The 21,640-nt window shown below is 36.2% G+C and overlaps 2 protein-coding genes across 5 annotated transcripts; one reads left to right on the forward strand and one right to left on the reverse strand.

The window, feature by feature from the left end:
* Positions 1-638: 638 nt before the first annotated feature.
* Positions 639-10,563, reverse strand: LOC107732339 (BRCA1-A complex subunit RAP80-like). Of its 3 annotated transcripts, none has more exons than XM_016543633.1 (18): positions 10,224-10,563; positions 9,813-9,888; positions 9,586-9,710; positions 8,794-9,051; positions 7,563-8,045; positions 6,824-6,890; positions 5,671-5,702; positions 4,864-5,247; positions 4,412-4,657; positions 3,451-3,512; positions 2,462-2,577; positions 2,317-2,372; positions 1,946-2,159; positions 1,729-1,786; positions 1,510-1,618; positions 1,376-1,424; positions 1,242-1,287; positions 639-1,145 (listed from the first exon to the last, which is right to left on the reverse strand). In XM_016543633.1, exons 1-18 carry the CDS (start codon positions 10,329-10,331, stop codon positions 977-979), a joined length of 2,658 nt encoding a protein of 885 aa, XP_016399119.1. In that variant the 5' UTR covers positions 10,332-10,563; the 3' UTR covers positions 639-976. The 3 variants fall into 3 exon arrangements, with proteins under 3 accessions (XP_016399119.1, XP_016399118.1, XP_016399120.1); XM_016543632.1 differs by having other exon boundaries at positions 5,671-5,765; XM_016543634.1 differs by lacking the exons at positions 1,242-1,287; positions 1,376-1,424; positions 1,510-1,618 and having other exon boundaries at positions 640-1,145; positions 5,671-5,765.
* A 1,062-nt stretch (positions 10,564-11,625) lies between these two features.
* Positions 11,626-16,900, forward strand: LOC107732340 (zinc finger protein 346-like). Of its 2 annotated transcripts, none has more exons than XM_016543635.1 (7): positions 11,626-11,731; positions 12,101-12,204; positions 13,153-13,242; positions 13,342-13,489; positions 13,815-14,030; positions 14,967-15,066; positions 15,156-16,900. In XM_016543635.1, exons 1-7 carry the CDS (start codon positions 11,674-11,676, stop codon positions 15,289-15,291), a joined length of 852 nt encoding a protein of 283 aa, XP_016399121.1. In that variant the 5' UTR covers positions 11,626-11,673; the 3' UTR covers positions 15,292-16,900. The 2 variants fall into 2 exon arrangements, with proteins under 2 accessions (XP_016399121.1, XP_016399122.1); XM_016543636.1 differs by lacking the exon at positions 11,626-11,731 and adding an exon at positions 11,760-11,934.
* Positions 16,901-21,640: the final 4,740 nt, after the last annotated feature.

Consider the following 21,640-nt stretch of genomic DNA (forward strand, 5'->3'; position numbering starts at 1 on the left):
AAATCTTTGCTGTTTATATACATATAGGCTATATTTATTATAGGCAATATATATAGGCTTTATTTATAATTTTTTTAAAAATAAATTCTTAAATAAATGCTGTTGTTTTGAACACTGTATCACAGTTTCCACAAAAATATCAAGCAGTCAACTGTCTTCAACACTGATAATAATAGGAAATGTTTATTGAGCACCAAATCTGCTTAGAATGATTTCTGAAGGATCATGTAACTCTGAAGACTGGAGTAATGAACTTCCATTACAGGAATACATTACATTTTAAAATGGAAAAGTTATTTTAATTTTTAATAATATGCAACAATATTACTATGAGATATAAATAATCAAGCTGGCAACTGGATGGCCTCTCTTCTTCCAACCCCTGGAGCGGAAGAGCCCTAAAATCTTAACTTTTGTATGAAGTAAATATTATCTAATGTAAATTATAATGAAGAGCTGCAATATGCAACTTCCACAAGGTGGCGCTATTACCACACAAATTACTGCATACAAATCCGACTCTGCTTATCCAAAACATATGAACCCAAAACTTACTGATATGATAAGTTATATAGGCTAATAAAACAAACTAGATCAGCATATTAATATTGCATTACTTTATTCCATGTGGTTTAAATATTACTAGTCACCCTGTAGTTCATCTGCATGGAGAACTTGTGAAATTTCAGATTAAAATATGATTAAAATTAGCAAAGCAACAGTAAATCTGACTACACCTTAAAGAAAAAAAAACCATATTATACACCTATATGGATGGGCGGTCAGGCAGATGAGCGATATATAGACAAATATCAAATCAGACTTTTCATGAGGTGCCAATATTATTTAATACAATTTTATAAGACAACAAAGAATTAAATAGATACATTTGTACATTTTTCATTTTATAAAAAGCCATACAAATGGAGAGGCACTGAAAAGCACAGACACAAGCGTTACTAAAAGCATGTTGACACTATTTTTTAAATTTTCTCTTTCTTGAGAGTCTTTGGATGTTCTTAGGGGAGTCAATAAGGCAGTCAGTGTTCTCTGATCCAGGAGTGAAGGCATTACTGGTACAGGAAGTCATCGCTGAGCAGTCTACACTTTCAGAAGTCCCCATCACCGCAGGATCAGCAAGGCCACTGGGGAACCATTTATGTAATAATTACTGTTGATCTGGATAAACGTGAAGGCATATGCACATTAAACACGTTTAGCAAACAATATTGGAACTGTACCAGTTGCTTGTAGTAGAAACATCAGATGGTCCAGGTTCATCAGTGCCTGTAAGTAAAGAATTGAATGTAATAAAAGGCCTCATCTGTCAAGCTTTATTGGCATAAACACCAGAAATGAGAGAAAGATTACACACCAGTATGTCTCCGTTCTGTCCGGTCCAGAGCAGAAAGCAGGCCGTTTTTCTGCAAAAGCAGTTATGTTGACACTTGATACAAACACAATACAAAACCTCTCAGAGAAAGTTTAGACATTTAAAAATTATGTTACCTGATTAGCTCTGGAGTCTTTCTTTCCAATGCACAAACTGACATGTTCTGGATACTCCTGGAGCGTAAAAAATCCCTGACACATGTAACACTTCTCCATCTGTGTTGACCTGCAAAGAAAATACAATTAAAATGTCACGTTTTTTTTATGACACTGCTATTTTAATTTGTTCCAACATGTTTAATGATTTTTCAGTGTTTTAATGTTTGTGGGACTTACTTGCCAGATTGCTGAGTTTCATCAAAATTTCTTTTGGTCCTTTTCCTTCGGGCAACAACTACAATAACAAAATAATTCACTTCACACATTTCTTGACCTATTCCACAATTAACAGCCATGTTGGCATCATAATATTTGCATGCTGAATTCGACTGGTCTTCTTTCTTACATCTATTCGCTTACTGAAAAGTTAAAAAAGTGCTATTAGAGAGCTAACCTTGTGATTGCTCTTCCTGGTGGTCTGCCTCACCATCACAGTAAGCCGCATGTATCTGGATCTTGCTGAAGGGGAAGAGTTTGGAGCACATGGGGCATTCCAGCTCCTGACTGTGAAGAGGAGCTGCCTCTTGCTCCATCATCTCCTCCTCTACAGCAGGAGCACCTCCTCCCTCCTCTACCTCCATCACCTCACTGCCAGCATGAGACTGGGGCTGTGAATGAGGGATGCTCACTTCAAATTATAAGGTCTTATTGAAATTCATTCAAATCCTGTCTGGTTGTAAATTAAAGTCTATGTGGTCTGTTGCATGAGGTTCCTTTTAGGATGCTGCATTTGGATTGGAACGGAGTTGTATGGTGCTACTGTACCTGTGCAGGACTGGTCACCATTAGTTCTGGTGTGCTGTTTTGAGTCATCTGAGTCTCTGTATGAAGAGCATGCAGCTTAATTAAATTTATACCAGTGGAAAAGGTTTCATCATCTTCTGAAGGGCTGGAAACTTGAGTCACATACCTGGACAAATGATCTCATCCTCTTCACAATGCTTGTGATTCTGGGCCACTTCTTCCTCCGGCTCAGCTGAACATTGTATTTGAGTTTCATCTGAAGTATCCCATGGAGCACTTTTCCTGTCAATGAGATGTGTTAGGACAGCTTTATAATGCTGTTGTGGTGCTATGTGTCCTTTCTTTCTAAAGTAAATCCCAGTCCACTTTCACTGTATGGAAAACAAGAGCTGAAATATTCTGCCAAATATTTACTGCCATTATCTTTATTTTCAAAAATAACTCAAACACTACACAATGTACAACCTATTCAACCAATGTACAAAATTTTTTTGCAGGATTCTTTGAAAAAATTGCATGTATATCTATACATCTATACCTATATATATATATATACACACACACGTGGATGGAACGTGTAACATAAGTTACAAAAAGCTACTTTGATGAAAATATAAACACCAGAGCAATTTTCAATTGTTTTTTTGTGGAAAAAAAAAATTCCTCTTTTTAATGTAACTACATCTAAGAGTTAAGGGAACGAGACACCTAAAAGGTTACCTGAAAGATTTATTTAAAGCGGCAGTAACAGGCTCCTCACGGCTGAGGAAAGGGTTTTTTTCCTGTTGAGAAAGCAAACAAGCTATCAGTAACAGGTGCAGCAACATTCTTAACAACATTTAGTCTTTGTTCCAGTATATATAATAAATGGTGGTTGTCATCTAGTGGTTGATGATGGTATTACACCGAAATACAAGACAAAAAAACCCTATATCCTCCTGGGACCCAGCTATAGACTTTTTCCCTCTTTTCTATATATATATATATATACACACACACATGGATGGAACGTGTAACATAAGTTACAAAAAGCTACTTTGATGGAAATATAAACACCAGAGCAATTTTCAATTGTTTTTTTGTGGAAAAAAATAATTCCTCTTTTTAATGTAACTACATCTAAGAGTTAAGGGAACGAGACACCTAAAAGGTTACCTGAAAGATTTATTTAAAGCGGCAGTAACAGGCTCCTCACGGCTGAGGAAAGGGTTTTTTTCCTGTTGAGAAAGCAAACAAGCTATCAGTAACAGGTGCAGCAACATTCTTAACAACATTTAGTCTTTGTTCCAGTATATATAATAAATGATGGTTGTCATCTAGTGGTTGATGATGGTATTACACCAAAATACAAGACAAAAAAACCCTATATCCTCCTGGGACCCAGCTATAGACTTTTTCCCTCTTTTTTTTTTTCTTTCCTAATAAATTAATGTCTCGGGAGAACTTTAGGGATTCAAAACAGAATATGACTTTCTATTACAAAACAGGATATTGATTTCATACATGTCCTCTGTAGAGGACACCAGGACATAGAGCATGTTTTTTTTTTAGACATTTTGGGGACACAACAAGTGAATAAGGAAAATAATTGTATCTCTATCTCTCTCCAAATAAATAAATATATTCCTATGAAATATGAGATTCTTAGAAAAAAAACGTGTTAATGAGAGTAACAACATTTTTATATGTATAGATACAATGGATAGAAAAGGAATATCCTTTTCTATATGTTTAAACATGTTGTATAAAGTAAAATAGTATATCAAATCGTTCTGTAATATCTTTCATAACATAAGTTGAGAATCATCTTTGTACAAAGTTTCATTAAAAAAAATTGGCCTAGAACTTGACAATTGATTGGTGAATAAAAACCTTGTTTTTGCCTATAGTGCCTTTTTTCCCCAAATAATCCCATCCCTCTACAGAGGATACAGCATATAACATCAATAAAATATATTTCTAAAAAAAAAAATTCACAAAAGCTACCTGGAGCCATGGATCCAAGCAGACATGCTGAAAATCTGACTGCATAATCATTTCAAACGGTGACATTCCTAGATCTAAACAGCAAACCCAATGACAGAGGTTAGAGTGATATCAAGAACAATATACTAACCACCTGCTCATCGTTTGTCTCTGGAGATGACAAAACGACGTATGTTTCACTCTGTCCGCACTCAGCATCCTCCTGTGACCCCACCACAGACTCCTCCTTGGCTTCGTCCTTCTCTTCTTCTACTTCTGTTCTGTTATTTTCTTTCTCTGCCTCTTCTTCATTCTCCTCCTCATCCTCTGACAGCTGAGGAGCTCTGTGGCGCTTCCATCTCTTTGCACCAAATGGCCTCACTGAGCCGGGAAACACCTAAATAAAAAAATAGATCATTGGGCAATCTACATTAAAATATTGTATTAAAAAGATATTGTTACAGTGGTCTTGGCAGCCATAAAACAATTGTGTCACATAATTCATCTTCATGAGGAAAGCTGGTAAGTTTGAGTTCCTACGCCACTGAATATAACGGTTGTAAATGACGTTTTGACTGAATGAATGCAGTTTATGTCACTCACTGGCTGTCCCCAATCTACTTTGTGCAGCAGCTCTCGCTGGGCCTCCTTCAGGCTCTTCTCGTACACCTCCATTTGACACATGATCACACGTGTGTACTCGTCCGGGTTTTGCCCCATGGGGCAGAAAGGCACTCCCCAGTAGTAAGAGATAGTGCATTCTCCTTTTTCCACTGAAGAATGTGGAGATTTACAGTCGGAGGATTTGAATTCCACACCCTTGGATGCTTTCGAGTCCTCTTCCAGGACAGACCGGGACATCTGTGTGTCTTGTGTAGAAGAATGTGTGATGGTAGCTGGAGAGATGCAGGACTGGGTTGGGGAAAGCTTTGTCTTGATTGGCTTAAAAATCTTTTCCTTGCACAACACTGGGCTGGGGGAAAGAACCTGGAATTGACAACATTTTCCAATTAAGAACCATATTCTGGTTAAACCTTGCTGTTCACATGTTCTATAGCTATTGGAATATTCCTGTATACACATAATAACAAGCATATTTCCAATCAACTATGACATGCACATACTTTGTATCTAACATCACAAAAAATATATTTTTTTGTTTGGACATACACAGATATGAATGAATGAATGTTCATTTTATGGTTGCCATCCTGACCCAAAATTCTGAATAGAGGCATATGCCAGATGTTGTATTATCTTAATCTGGTTATGGCAATAAAGGGCTTTCATAATAGGAATATGACCAAATATTCTGAATATGTCTAATACTCCTCTGTTCAACTGACCGGCCATGAAACATGCAGTTATTTTTAATATACAAACTACTAACTATAAAATTACAGTACCTACCTCTTCACTGGCATCATCTTCATCATCATCATCTGTTAAATGCAAGACCATGTGACTAGTAAATTCATTCCAAGACTGAGTTTTTGGAGCAGTTTCTGCAGTTTAAAACACAATGAAATGATTAGGGCTAATTCAAGCGTTCTGCACAAAATCACATATATTACTATCATACACTACAGTGCAAAAGTTTGTGTGTGTTTTTTGTTTTTGAAAGAAGTCTTAAACCCCGGTCACACCAAGAACGGTAACTATAAAGATAATGACATTAGCGTCCACACCAGTGAACGATATCGTCTGTTTATTCTAAGCGCACGCTCGTCTGACGCTTTAAATTCTCGAGCTCGTTATAGCAGGATGGAATCTGATTGGGTGTCAATGTTTGTATCCTTCATCAGCTGAAAAAAAATCATTCTGAAAGTGATTCCAACTATATTGTTTCTCTGTGCCTTTATCGTTATAGCTGTGGTGTGGACTCTGCTATTCTTTAATATTGAGAACGATTTTTAGAACTATATCTTTATCGTTATCTTTATAGTTATCATCCTTGGTGTGAATGGGCTTTAGACATTTTTTGTAGGATTTTGATGAATAGAAAGTTTGACAGAACAGCATTTATTTGAAGCACAAATCTTGTGTAATCTATTTTTACTGTCACTTTTGATCAATTTAATGCATCCTTGCTAAACAAAATTATGTATTTCTAAAAAAAAAAAAAATAATGAATTTAAATTTGTATGGAACCATTGCACAGAGTACCCAATAACTTGACAGGCCCTGTCGGCAGGAACCAAACTCGCTCTGTGTGGTACCAAATACTGCAATACACTGCTCAGTCTTGCAGCAACAGTGGGTCAACCACACACGCAACTTCAAGCATTAAGCAACTGCTTTTCTGTTGTCAGAAATCACACTCAAATTGCCTTGATTCTTTACTAAATGCTAAAGTATTTAGTGTCATACAACTATATGGCCTTAAAGAACCTGTGCATCCTCATACCACTTGGAAATGAAGTATGCACGTTAATTTGTATTTGTGCAGCGGCATCAGAGAAAGATGATAATTTGAAAACTACTAACTCTTAGTTTTAGGCCCTACGGCTCATGAGTAAATGGTGCAAACATGAAGAGGAGACTAGTGCAAGAAATGGCATACCTGTGTCAGATTTTACATTCTCACCCCGAGTGGTCTGATCCTCCACTTGCTTTAGATTAGGGGTTTTCTGTTAAAATGATCACACAATAGAGTTAGAACACAAATAGAGTAGAAAATGTCAGTCAGGGGTGCTCAATCTCATCTCTGGAGATACAGGCCAAATCCCAATTCACATACTATGCATCCTATACAGTATGTGAGAGAATCAGCAACATAGTATGCCAAATATTTAAAGATACCATACTATTTCTTCAGATTTTTACCTTCCTGGGTAGGTCTCAAGTAGCAGGATTGTGCCATTTTAAGTAAAACTCATTTTTAAAAATGATTAGAACATTAGAAAGGATTAATCCAAAACTTAACAAGGTAAAGCTAGTCTTCTACAAATACAAGTGACTTATAATACAGTTCTCTGAGGAATACACACTACCATTCAAATGTTAAGGCATAAGATTTTTTTAATGCTTTTGAAAGGAAGCCAAGGCTGTATTAATTTGATCAAAAATGCAGTAAGACAGTAATATTCTGAAATATTTTTACAATTTAATATAAATGTTCAAGATAGTTAAAAATAACAGCATTTATTTTAAATAAAAATGTTTTGCAACATTATAAATATCTTTACTTTTTTGATCCTTGATGATACATTTTTTTATTTATTTTTTTGTCCAAACAAAACCCCAAACTTTTGAACAGTAGTGTAACTGCTAAACCTGTCATTCTAAGATGTCCTACTTACACTTGCTACAGTGACATCTTCAATGCTGTTTTTAGGCACGAATTTGGGGCTTGATCTTCTAGAAGGTGAAAGGCACGTATCTGGACCTGTGCTCAAATCTTGGCTTACTTGTGTTGGTAAATGAGTATCTTCATCAGATATTTGAGTATCGTCTTCACTTGCATTAGTATTTTTACAGCAGTCTTTGTCCTCTAGCAAATCAATTTTTCGTTTGAAGTCTTTCTGAGTGAAGACTGGGCATTTGGAAAAGGGCAAATCTTCCTGCTTGGGGGATGTAGCAGCAGCGCTGTCCTGTGTGAGAAAATTTGAGTCTGTGCTTGCCGGGATGAGGTCCTGACTCAGTTTCTCTACACATACTACAGGGTGACGAATGAAGCTGCCATGCCTGGTGAAGAGAGGGGATGTCTGGGACTGGGAATCTGAGACAGATCTGAAGAGCTCAGGAGTGTTGCTTATGTCTGTCTGTTTATCTGAGGTCTTGTCCTAGGGTTAGGGTTAGAGTGCATGTTAAATATGCATGAGCATAAGGGAAACAAAGGGGAAGGTTAATACTTTTGTAATTAATCCTGTAAAGCCTGACCAAAAAATGTCCATGTCCAAATGTTTTTTTTTTTTTTTAAATGGAAGAGTTTGTTGAACCAAAATCTTAAAAGAGTTTGCATATGTTTGCATTTTTTTTGAGTATCATATTTGATACATCAGACTTTTACAGCTCATATAGTATCATAAAATTAGAATATGGAGCTCATACCCGAGAAGGAAAAAAAAACACCTTTCAGTAATGCTTGAAATGAAAATAATTGAGAGATATAGCAGACTACTTACATAAAATGCATATAAACCCCAGTTGTCACTCTATATCTCCATATCGTGTCTTAGTAAGATGATATTTAAATGATTAGCTTTATGATCAAAGCTCTGTAGTTTTTGTTGTGGGGGCAAAACATATCATGGAATGCAATACATTACAATGATGACTGAGAGATCAAAAGCCTGATGTTTCATATTTAATATTTACATTTTAATAGTTTAAGATGGTTTTAGAATTATAATAAAGGGCCTAATAAAGTTTAAACTGTCAATCAGACACCAGGAGGCATATAGAAGATTGTGTACAACAGATCAGCAACATTTTGAAAAATGTGCTTATGAAATATGATAAGGTTTTACAAGGTTACGAAGAAGACAATAACTTGATGATAAAATGTGAAGCCATTTCATAACAACTAACCTGAGTGGTAGCAGAAGGACCGGAGACCTGAGCTGGAGAACTCCTCGTTGAAAGATGCGAGGAGGTCGCCTGTGATAGATCAGGCATTTCTGGAAGCGTACTAGTCGTTTCCCTCTCATTCTCACTGTGTCTCTGATCTCGGCCGGGGTACGACAGTTTTCGTCTCAAGCGTGACATCGCATTTGTTACATTCTGCTGTGGATGATTTGTAGAGCTGGCTGCTTCATCTTGACCTTCCGATGCTTTTACAGGGCTTTCCTGAAGAAATACAGGCAGCATTTTTGATTAATACCATTACACTTATTGACTGGTCAAACTTATAAAAGAAATTTGTAAAATTTAAGGCTGGAATACACTACACAAGTTTTGCACAAATTTTAAGTCAACGCTACTTGATGAAAGACAGAACCAGTCTGAAGATTTTGGCCAGCCGGATTGGACAGATTTCACTGAAAATCACGTAGGGTATAATAGGCACAGATTCATGTTCGATATTTTGAGATGATGTTAGAATTTATATTGTTGTTTTTTCATGCATCTCACAACAGCGAGGCACACGTTTCTAAGTGAATTTGTTTGTTTGTTTCGGAATGACTTAAAGTCTAGTAATGTTGAAGTAATGACTTAAAGTCTAGTAATGTTGAAGTAATGACTTAAAGTCTAGTAATGACGCTCAGTTTTCTCCAGTTACAAATAACAAAAGTGAACGATGCCTAGTGTTTTAAAATCTGTTCCAATTTTAAACGTCATATAATGTATAACAGCCATTATGAGAATAAATGTTTCACCAACATTAAGACTTTCTGTTATGGCCTTTTGTATGTTGTTGTCTTCCTGCTGTAGTTTCTGGGAAGCATTGTTTGCTTCTTGAGCGCTAAGTCTCATGGCCAGGTCCAGCATCTCTTCTTCTGTCATGCCTGAAATCACAAGTAGAACAACACAAACAGGTCTGAATCAAATGCACACCTAATTTTTCAGGCAAAATTAATGATTTGTTGTGAAATTCTGAGTTACAGTACCTCGTAGTTGAGATTTATTCTCCCTTCGTTTCCACCGGGCTGTCCTAGAGGACCTTTTAAGTGAGCAATCTTCCTCCTGAGGACATAAAGGTCAAATTTCAAGTTGGTCTATCACTCCTTATAATTTACCATAAACTTTCATAGTTAAAGGGGTTTCTTTGGAAGATTCAATGGAGACCTTTTTTTTGCAGTTCCATTTGGTGATGTTATAGGAACAGAAATTAGCACAACATACCCAATACTGAATATCTAGAACTAACAGTGAAATGTATTAGAAACAATTATTACCATGGTAATTATTTAGGAAAAGTTGTTGCTGCGCTGTCCCATTTAGATAACTCTTAAACCACACAGAAACCTTTAAACGAAGCCAAACACATAGTATGTGGTTGTCCACTGTATACACAGTACCTCTTCATTTTCAGAATCAGATATGACCAGGGTCTCTTCATTGTGCTCCACTCTGCTGACTTTCGCCCTTCTTCCGCCTTCATCCGTTGTGCGCTTCCGGCGGGGCATCCTGCCGCGACCTCAACAACATTAATTCTCTCTGTGTCCACCTCTAAACACACTCTCTGAGACGCTTAACTGCTCATAAACTTTGACTGAACACGTTCAATGTTCATATTCGATAATACAACGTTAGTTCGGTCGGTCAAAGGCTCGAAAAACAAGGACTTCGATTCCAAGATATTTTCACAAGCTGTTGTCATGTCACGTCACGTGACATGAGGGACAAGGAAAGACGTTACGTCACAACCGACAGCGCGCGAACTGGCACGATTTTTTTTATTTGATGGGAAGTTCGAGTCATTTCCGCGAATCGGTTTGTTTCAAAGAACTGGTTCAAAAGCGATTCAATGATTCTTTTACGTCATTACAACATTTTTATTTACATTTATTAGGTTTTAAAGACAACGTTAATCCAAATAAGAATGCGATATTAACTACATAAAAATAAATTCTATTAAAATTAAATTGCACCACTAACATATAGGGTTTTAATAACAAAATAGGGTTTTAAAACTCCACTAAATTTGATGGATATAAAATTTGTTAAGTCATACGTAATATTAATTACTTTAATTACCTTACTGATAAACTAATGTAGTTTGATTTGTATGTTATCTATTTTAGTTTTAGTTACAGTTGTAGTAATGTTGTCATTTTATTCGTTTTTTATTATGTCTATATAGGTTTTTTTTTTTTTTTTTAAATTAAGGATGTCCATTGTAACTTCATGTGTCACAATTCAGTTTGAAGCCAAAATTCAGCTCACAAAATTCTGAATTAGAAAAAGTCATTTCGAAACTAAATTGAATTTACACTTACAACAAAATTGTTGTTCAGTGAGTTGTTAGCTCGGATTCAAACCCATTCCTGAACGGATTTTGTGAACCGGTTCACGGAAAGATTCGACTCCACAAAACGATTAATTCACGAACCAGACGTTGCTCTTAATCACGCCAAAAAGATAAAAGATTTGAGGTGCAAATAATTACATATTACTGTCAAATCATACGCGAAATTAAGTGTTCATTTGTGCATTAATAACACCAGTTGCCAGTTGGGAGATTAAACGTAATTTAAAAGAATGCCAACTTCACTTGCCAGGTTAGAAAGTAACGATTCCTTTAGCAAAATAAACCAACTCGCATAGCAACAAGACACATATAGATTCTCTTACGGGCCCTTACGTCATCTGCATTGCTTAGTGGTTGCGTAGACGTGTATAGAAATCATTTTGTGAAGCATGTAGGATAAATGGTTCACACATTTGTTTGTAAATAGAATAAAAATGGGTTACAGGATATATGAAGAGTAACGTCTGCGCACGCGCGATCCGCCTCCTGCAAACATCATGGCGCAGCAAGAGCCGAATGGAGATTTTCCATATTTACCGTCAGGGGCGGCCGGGGGTAAGAGATCGGCGACATTCATTCAGCATAAATGGTGTTACATTCGATGCATTATTTATAAGCAAAACATGACATTTATTCCGAGAATGTACAGTGCCTGAGAGTGTGAGGGAGTGTAAAGCATGGTAGCATAGCTCAAGCTCCTCAGTGCTCTTAGGACTGCTGCTATAGTGTCTAGGAAGAACAGCGTATCCAAGGTCGATGTAAGACATAGTCTGATTTTTTGCACCTAAATGCAAAGAAAGTCTATTTTAGGTTTGATTTGAGCGTTGCAAACTTTGCCTCAAAGCTGTTTTGTATGAGTGTCTTTTATATAACAATGAAATGCCGCTTTGTAGTTACTGTTTCTGATGCTGATCTTTCTTTCAGTGAACCGAATGATAAAGGAGCACAGTGACTTGTTCTCTGATTCTCAGTGTAAAGTGTGTAGCGCTGTCTTAATCTCAGAATCCCAGAAACTTGCACATTACCAGGTATGGATTCACACTCATATGGACAAAGTTTAAATGATCGCATCATTTCCTTTGTTCCTCAGCCAATACAGTACAAAACGGGGTTTTGGGGACTAGAAACTGATTTCAAGTATTTCAGAATAGCATACTAGCATGCTACTCATACTACTTCTGCAGTATGCTCTGTTTTTATGTATGCTTGCTTTGAATACCCAGACTAACATCTGCAGTATAGGCCTGCAACCCTTACGAAAATTAACCATGGTTTTACTTCAAATTAAACCAAAAAACCATGGTTACTATAGTTAAACCATAGTAACCACAAATTAACCATCGTCTTGCTACACTAGCCATAGTTGAACCATGGTATTTGTAGTAAAACTGTGGTTATACAAATGGTAATCAATGCGCCAAAAAACATGGTTACTACACTTTTACTATAATAAAACCATGGTTATTTTAACAGAGAAAAGTGCTATCAGAGAGTACTAACAGAGGCGAGCCACTTGAATTACAATAAATGAGAGAAATTTGTGTTCACAATATGACAGTTCTAGTAAACAAACTCTCATGACAGAATAAATAAATAGAAGATTTCCCAAGATGGTTGCCCAGTAAGCTGGCCTCCCTTAAAAGGGACAGTATTGGGTATTGTGGGTATTGGACAGGCCTGTGGGTACCAAGTTCAGTCTGTATCCCACAATGAAGTGTGCTCAACATGACCTTCCAGTTCCAGCATTTTGTTACATCACCCATGATTTTTAACATATGCTCATTATTTGATCAGAGACTGTCGAAATGTAAGACATTTTTACCCAAACGTTGATGAAACGTGCTACATGTATTTCTAGCATGATAACTGACTATTGGTAAATAAAGCTTGGAAAATGTTTCATGACAATTATCCCATGACAAAAGCACTTTACTAAATGTCATACCTTCTAATGTTAATTTTTTTGTCTCTTGTAGAGCAAAAAACATGAGAGCAAAGTACGCCGGTACATGAGCATTCATGGTAATGAGGAGCCCATCGCAAAACGGTTCAAGCCTTCAGGTGATGTAAGTCAGATAAATAGCCAGATGTGATGGAGACTTATTGAATATTGGATCACAGATGTGTTTGTGTCCTGCATTAATGGCTAGTGTTATGTTTTGCAGACCATTAATGTCGACGAAGGGGACAAATACAAAGCCTGCAATGTGTGCAACATGACATTCTCGTCCCCAGTAGTGGCACAGTCACATTACCAGGGCAAAGTTCACTCCAAGAACCTTCGCTTGAAGACCTTCGGTCAGCAGACTCCTGGTAAGAAGACTTGATTATCATGATATTTAGTGCTTAAAATCCTGGAATTATCAGAATGAGATGTACACTTGTAAAAACAAGTTAGACTTGCTCTGCGATCAGTTCTTTTGTACTGGGTATTTTCGTAATGCATTATACAGTATTCCTAGGTTTCATTTTTAATAACATCTAGGAATATTGTACGCCACAAATGCAAAGCAATTGCAGTTTAGACATTTTTATGAAAAAATAGGATGAAAATGTTAAATGATGATGATAATGCATATGCATTCCATTCTGTTTCACACTGAAAAGCTGACCTGCTGTGTTTTTGCTCCTATTCCAGCATTACCTCAGCCCAAAGCGCAGGTGAAGAAGGATGAAGGGCTACCTGAAGGTGGGCAGGGGCCAGCAAAGCAGGACCCCAACCGCTTCTGCTCCATCTGCCAGGCTTCCTTCAACAATCCCCTCATGGCTCAGCAGCACTACAATGGCAAGAAACATAAAAAACACCTGACTAAACAGAAGCTGATGGAGACCTATGGGCCGTCCTCTGCACCAGGTCAGAACATAGAAGGGGGTCTCGCATCCCATATGTAGAACTTGATGTGGGAATTACATCAGTAACACACAGCCAGAAGTTACCCTTTTATGTAGTAATATACTAATTTATATAAATTAGTATAATAATTTATGTAATTCATATACAAATGATTAAACCAATGACGTGCTTTAACAAAGGTGCACACTTCACAATTCTGAGAATGTTCAACTGCATTTGCAAACTTACATTGTAAGTATATTATTCTAAAAAATTCATCTAAATGAATTATGGTAATCAACTACAATTGATTTAACTTCAGATTTATCTTGAACAACTGAACAAGTTGCACAAAACATAAGGAATATCATTGACCATGTTTATATGCACCTCAAATTATGTTTAAAATCTATATTCGGGTTGCAGCTATATTTCAAATACAGTGTGTTTATGCATACAGTAAGGATTTCTGCGATGCAGATGGAATCACAGAATCCAGTCACAAATATGGGACTTGCAGTATAATGCAGAATGCCATGGAATTTGGCTAATTTTGGGTGAATAAATCACAAGTAGGCTATACAGTGAATTAAAACACAATATGTACTGGTGACTGTGAATATTAAAGTACAAAAACCATTTGAGGCAAGTGGCAACGTTGATCTGTCACGCAAAAATGTAACAGTATCGAAACTGTATTTATTGTGTAAATTTTGTGATAAAATGTACATACCAAAATTTTCATACCAAAAGCTTATTACGCATCATCAGGAAACAGACAAAAGAAATGGATCTTTTGAATGTTGGTTCATCAAAATCTGTTAAAATCACTTCATCACAGTATTGTCAGCACAGCCCTAGTTATAGCCAGCCACTTATGTATAACACTTACTCCATTTTAACCTTGAAACTGAGGATTTGTGGTCACTTTGTTGTTTTTGTCGCAATTTTTATCAGCCTCCACACTGAAGGGCTACCCATGTACTGTGTGCAATATTGAGCTGAACTCCGTGGAGCAGTACCAGGCCCACATCAGTGGTTCCAAACACAAGAACCAGTGAGTAACTCATGCTGCTTTAAGCAGCCTTCTCGAAAAGATTTCCTCATCTTATTGGTCGACTAATAACATATTCCCCTATTTGACAGCGGCAGACTCAAGAAAGGGCCAAATGCATTTCCCGGCCCCCCTGAGAACTACCAGCCCGATTTCCAGTATCCACCCAACCAGGAAGGACCAGAGGATGCGGGGGACTGGGACAGCTTCAACGAGGGCTATGAGTGAGAAGACGCTGTCAGACTCCGCTGCACTCTTCTCATTTGTGACAAGCTTCCTCTGTTTAGGCACAGGTCAATGTGTGTCTGCACTGTGCATCTCCTAAGGCCAGCTTTTCACCACACTACATCTCTTCCCGTCTATTCTTGTCGCTCTCACACACAGTTGAGGGACCACAATAAACTTCGGAAAAAATCGAAGGCAAGGAGGCAAAACTTAAAGAGTGCTGCTTTTTTCCAGTGTTAGGATTGTTTATTAGTGTTATGTTAAGTGTTTGTTTGGTTTACAAAAATTCATTTCCACAATCTCCACGTACAGATTCTGAAGGTGGTTTCGGGAGATGTTTTGTCTATATGTTTGATACTCTGACTCTTACTTGTTGCTTATTATTTTAAACTGCTCAAGCTCCATGTTTTGTTAAATGAATGTCTGTGAAGTTCAAAGCTGTTGAATTTGATAGTGTGCAACGTTTGGAAAGTTAGTTTTTTGGGGAGCTTAGAGTGCTTTATTTCTGATTTTCTGTCAATTTTGAAAGAAAAAAAAAAAGAATTTTTAGCCAATTTTAGTGATTTACTCTGTTTGTTCTAGGCTGGACATTAGTTGTCTTTCATTTCTCATGGCTCCTTTCCATTTCCACGTAAACGTAAATCTTTAAGTAGGAAGTCTACTGTAATTTCATACACTTACTAGAGATTTAAGTTGTTAAATTGGTGCTTCACTTCTAACATCCAAACTGAACTTGTCCTATTTATTAAAGCTGTCCAATCATAGGAAATTAGCACCAGATAATGAAGTTGATTTATTTATTTAGTTTATATTTAGGTACAAATTTCATCTTGACATTGTCACGACATAGATTCCTGCAGTATATTCTGGTGTAACTGTTTTACAAAGTCAAACTACTACTACAAGCTGATTAGTCGTAAATGTACTTGCAAGTTGAAAGCCTCTGTTCAGGATTAATGTGAAAACGCTCTAATTAGAAATTGAAAATGCAACAAGTTTTCGATGACTGTTGAGCATATGTGTATGGCTTGCATTGTTTATTTTTGCAATGTACATTGCAGATTGTTCTTGGTGCAAGAGACTGATGCTAATGCTAAGATGTAAAATCAGCAATAGTTCAATTAGTGTTTAGAACCATCATAATTAAGCTTACAAATTATTTAAGAGTCTGTTTATTAGGGGCCATTTTTTAAGTCATTGTGAAAGACTGAAGCGTGACCATTAATCTTTGTGTGTCCTCAAACCGAAAGGGCCTCGTTTTTTTCTTTCTCCCAAGTCTGTTATGATAGATGTATGTTGGGAATTGATACAGATTCATCAAAATCTGTCAATGAACCCAATAGCAGTCAGCAAAAGGACTACTGTAAGTACAGTGTTGCTTAGTTTGGCAGCCTGAAATGTTATTTTGACAAACGTTCTTGCAATGTTAAAGGCCTCTAAGCAGCACAACAGCAATTATGTGCTGGATTAAGGCCTTCAAACTTGGTAGCATATATGTTTTTGTTGTCATTTTGCTTTTATTGGTCAATTTACTTTTCAACAGACAGTGTGAGCCGAAAGAGATGTACGTTACTTTTCATCCAGTAAAATGTTTTGAGAGAAAAAAAAACTTTAGTATTTCAGACTGGTTTAATGAACATACATGCACTCACACAAATTGCTCTCATATCCACCTTATTTTTCAGTGCTGAAATGAGCTATTTATTAAGTGTAATTGATTGTTTTTGTACAGCTAAAAAAAGACAAAAAAAAAATGCCTGACACAGAAAGCCTAGCGTATTTCAGTTAGAATGGCGGTGCCACTTCTATGTTAAAAATAAGACTGGGCAGCTTTTATAATTCTACATTTCTTTTCAATATAGAAGTCCACATTTATATAAGCTTTTACCGTTTTCCATCTACTTATTGACCTTTTCAATAAAGTTGCCATAAGAAATGTTAGCTAACTTCTGCTAGAGCCTTATGGAAGAGTTATATTGCCCCACCTCACCCTGTTTTTGCTACTGTACCTTTAAGAGCTCTGTATATAAATGAACTCTCTTATGATTGGTCAAATCGCTGAATACTGAATTCTAGCCATTTTAAATGGTTTAATGTGTGTATAGTTATAACTTCTGAATGACCTGTTTGTTTGAACGAATTTTCTACCAAGTTTATATATAAAAAAGCAAATACTGATTGGATCATTATTGCAGTGATTAATGTTTCTGACATGCCATTTTTTTTTAACCCTAAATGATGCAGTGTAGCTTTTAATTTCTTAAACAGCCATTATGTTGTCAGTTAGGGTTAAAAGAAGTGTTGATATAAATGAACTCTCTTATGATTGGTCAAATCGCTGAATACTGAATTCTAGCCATTTTAAATGGTTTAATGTGTGTATAGTTATAACTTCTGAATGACCCGTTTGTTTGAACGAATTTTCTACCAAGTTTATATATAAAAAAGCTAATACTGATTGGATCATTATTGCAGTGATTAATGTTTCTAACATGCCATTTTTTTTTAACCCTAAATGATGCAGTGTAGCTTTTAATTTCTTAAACAGCCATTATGTTGTCAGTTAGGGTTAAAAGAAGTGTTGACAAACATACAACATGTGAGAAACATTAATCACTGTAATAATGATTCAATCCTAAAATCTGAAGTGTTTGCTTATTTAAATCCAGACGGTAACTTTTTTTTTTTTTTTCTATATGCAGGGTTGCCAGGTTTTCACAAGAAAACCCGCCCAATCGCCTTTCGAGGGGGTCCCCAGTTAAAAATCGCGTTCCAGGGGATAAATATCATGTTATTGGAGTGGCTTCAAGCCGCGGACATGAAAAACAACCCGCGGCAACAGTGTTAAAGTATCCCAATTCAGCGGGAAAACCGTGGACTTGGCAACACTGACTATAGGCCGTTTCTTGATCACAACTTTTGGTGAATGAAGGACAATACAATTTTCTTGTCTTCTCTGATAAATGTTTTCTGATATACATTTGTATTAATGTAGACTTCTCAAAGTCTATTACATTTTTATTCGTTTTATTTCATTTTTTGTTTCATAACGTTGCTAGAACCATACAACATCTGTAAATCAAGTATGGATTGTTAGCAACTTAATAAAATTTTCTATGCCTTTTTTTGTTGTTGTTTTGCTACTGAAACAGAAATAATAATAATAATAAAAAAAGCAGTTGCCTAAACGTTTATATAGCTGCTAACAGCACTATATCCAGTTTCTATATCCCTCATGTGCTGTAAAAATGAACGTGGCTCATTTTTGCCAGGTATTTCCATTCATAAAAAGGCAATGGGGAGGAGAGCTGACTATTTTCATTGATAAGATCTATTTACTCGAAGGGGGAGGTATCTGGTGCTTTCCATTCACTGAGAGCGAGGGGTACTGCCCCTCCGGTGAGGTGCCACGGTGTATAAACAACACAGTTCTATGTACTACCCTGCATGCTGAAACATAGACTTCCCTGTGTGAGCCCAACAAGCTCCACCCACCATCATTTAAAGCTTTTCCGTATGTATATTCACTGCAGAGATATTAGCACCATGTTGGGTTTAGCTCTCCTGTGAATTGCAGTTATATTTACGAGAATGACAGATTAATCTCTACAAATTTGCCCCGGCAAAGACGTTTAGAATTACCTGGACCACATTGCCTTGAAAAGAGGATTGTTTCGAGCTGGCTGTAGCACAGTGTGCTGCAACTTTAGTGGTTATAGTCTGTAGTTTCATAGTTTGACCCCTACATTTCATCCAGAATGAGGCCCAGGGAGCTTTGGGTCATGTTGAGTGTAACTTGATGAATGAGTGCTGGACTTTGGCAGACCCATTCAAGTGTACACTCGCGTTTCCAAACATGCCCTTGTGTATTGAATGGCCACATGGACACTTGTTTGAACCGAGTGCTGTTTGCTGAACCCCTCTTTGGGTTGTGTAGTCATCCTTTATTTGCTGTTTGCGAGCTTTTGTGGCCTGCGTGGAATAGACCTAATACAAACTGTCCTATATCTTTTTATATAAATTTTTTTTTATCATATTTTTTTTTTTCTATTATTTATTTCTCCTAAGGCAAGACTCCTTGATTAATCACAGCACATCGAAATGACGTTGTGTATTCCATTTTTTAAAATGTTAAATAAAATGTGCAAATGAGGCACGATGTAATTGAATATGCACTGATTTGCACACAATCTGAACGCTGGTTCAAAACTTTTTTTTATGTCATTATGCTGGCATATTAGATGTTTAGTTATAGAAGTCAGGGCAAATTATATATGTTCAAACCATTTTGTATAAACTGTAAAGTTTGGTGTATGTAAGTACTAATGAAGTGCCGATTTCTGGCTCAGTGCATTAAAAAAACCCATTTATATATAAAAAGGCATAAATCTATCTTTATCAAATAGATAAAGTTCAATAAAATAAATACTTAAAAGGCCTTTAAAGATATGAAATGTAATTTAAATCTATCTTTATCAAATAGATAAAGTTCAATACAATAATTACCTAAACATGTATTTTTGATGTTTTTCCTAGTCTGAAACAAAACATGCCCAAGACCTTAAAATTGACAAGTGCAAAAAATAAATAAATATATATATATATATGTATTTATGCGTTTATCTACTGCTATGATTTTATTTTATTTTATTTGTCCTTTTTGGGGTTTGTCAGGTCTCTTGAAAATTTGTGTATGTTCCACAGGATCTATTTATTTATTTATTTTTATGAATTAATACATTTTTCTTTTTAATAAAGTGTTGATAAGTAAAAGACAGAATTTTTATTTATTTACTTTACAGAAGTGTCCCTTTATGAGAATACTTATGAGATTGCTTTATTAAGAATACCTTCATGATTCATTACATACAAGCCTCTATAGCTTTTGTTTTTTCTAGAGTGTTAATGTTAAGGGGAAAAAAATCGTAATTATTTTGAATGTTTTAACTCTCATGGATGGTATACAGTATGTGTGTTTGGGTGTGTGGACAGTCCGGATTCAGGAAATAGGGGTTGGGCGTTTGCTCATGGGTGAAGAGAGAAAGTGTTGTGGAGGGGAATGTGGGCGGCAGGAGGCTGTGTTCTCTGTTTGGCCTGTCACAGTTTCAGGGGGTTATTGTCTAGGATGGAGACATCCGGAGGTCAATGCCTCAAACCCTGTGTGAGGCAGGGAACAAAACAGCCCTGTATAAGAACAGACCAAATGGGAATCACAGGTGGCAGGAATGGGCTACATCTATATGGAAATGAGCTCACTGTTCTCAGCGTCCCTCTGCAGCCACTGCTAATTTGCTTGATGCGCTGCTGGCCTCTTATTTTCACATGGGACGTGAGCTGTTGGGTGGATCTCACAAAAAGTGAAAATGTCCATGTCCAGCCATTTTTTGTAACTGCTATTTTCTGAATGTTAATTCTCCTTACTGTAACTTAGTTTTTAAAAACCGATTTACATAGCATAAATTAATACCAAATACAGCCATTATAAATACTTTTATTATGTATTAAATACATTAAATACCTTTACTTTAAAAATACATTTAATAAATACATAAATGCATTAAAAAAAACTAACAAAAACAAACTAATGCTCCTTCATGCAGTAAAATTGGAATGAAATGAAATGAAAGAATGAAAAGAGAAATGTTTTATTTGTTTTTTTTATTTTTGTCAAGACTGTGACTTCTCCATAATTCTCATTTAATATTTTAATAAATAATGGATAATATTAATATAGTAATATTTTTTAGCAAAATAAAATGGACCAATACCTCACTTTCCAACAAGAACTCCTTTCAGAGACACATTAGATATGAAATAAGCACAGCTGTTGGCTCACATTTTTCGCCCTGGATGAGCAAAAGCTTAGTTTTAGCCACAGAAAGGGTTGAGCCTTCCTCTTGAGGTTTTGCAATCATTTTCAAGTGTTTATCCTCCAGAAACAAACAGCCCATAAGATATGTTCTATTTCAGCTCAAACATATTATAAATTTTTTTTTAAAAATCATGATTTCCCTAGAGCCATGTTTCCAGGAATTAACACCATCAGACGTTCATGGGCAGTTACAAAACGGCTGTTTCATAATGTCAAATCGGATGTTTGCTTGACATAATCCAACAAACATGAGAGAATGTTGAACTGGTGATAAGAGAGGGTCAAACATTTGTTTGCCCGATGGCTGGGACTTTTAGGTTTTTGACTGCTTTCGCTTGCAAATACAAACAGAAAATACAAATTTTAAAATTAAAAAAGAAAAAAAGAATATCAAAAACTGTAGACAAATTAGTGATTCTTAATACATAACAAATACAGTCTTGTGAAATGTTTTGCTTGAAAAGTGGTCAAATACATGTT

Source organism: Sinocyclocheilus rhinocerous, unplaced genomic scaffold (assembly GCF_001515625.1).
Source record: "Sinocyclocheilus rhinocerous isolate Xijiao unplaced genomic scaffold, SAMN03320098_v1.1 scaffold249, whole genome shotgun sequence".
In the NCBI taxonomy this organism is placed as follows: domain Eukaryota; kingdom Metazoa; phylum Chordata; class Actinopteri; order Cypriniformes; family Cyprinidae; genus Sinocyclocheilus; species Sinocyclocheilus rhinocerous.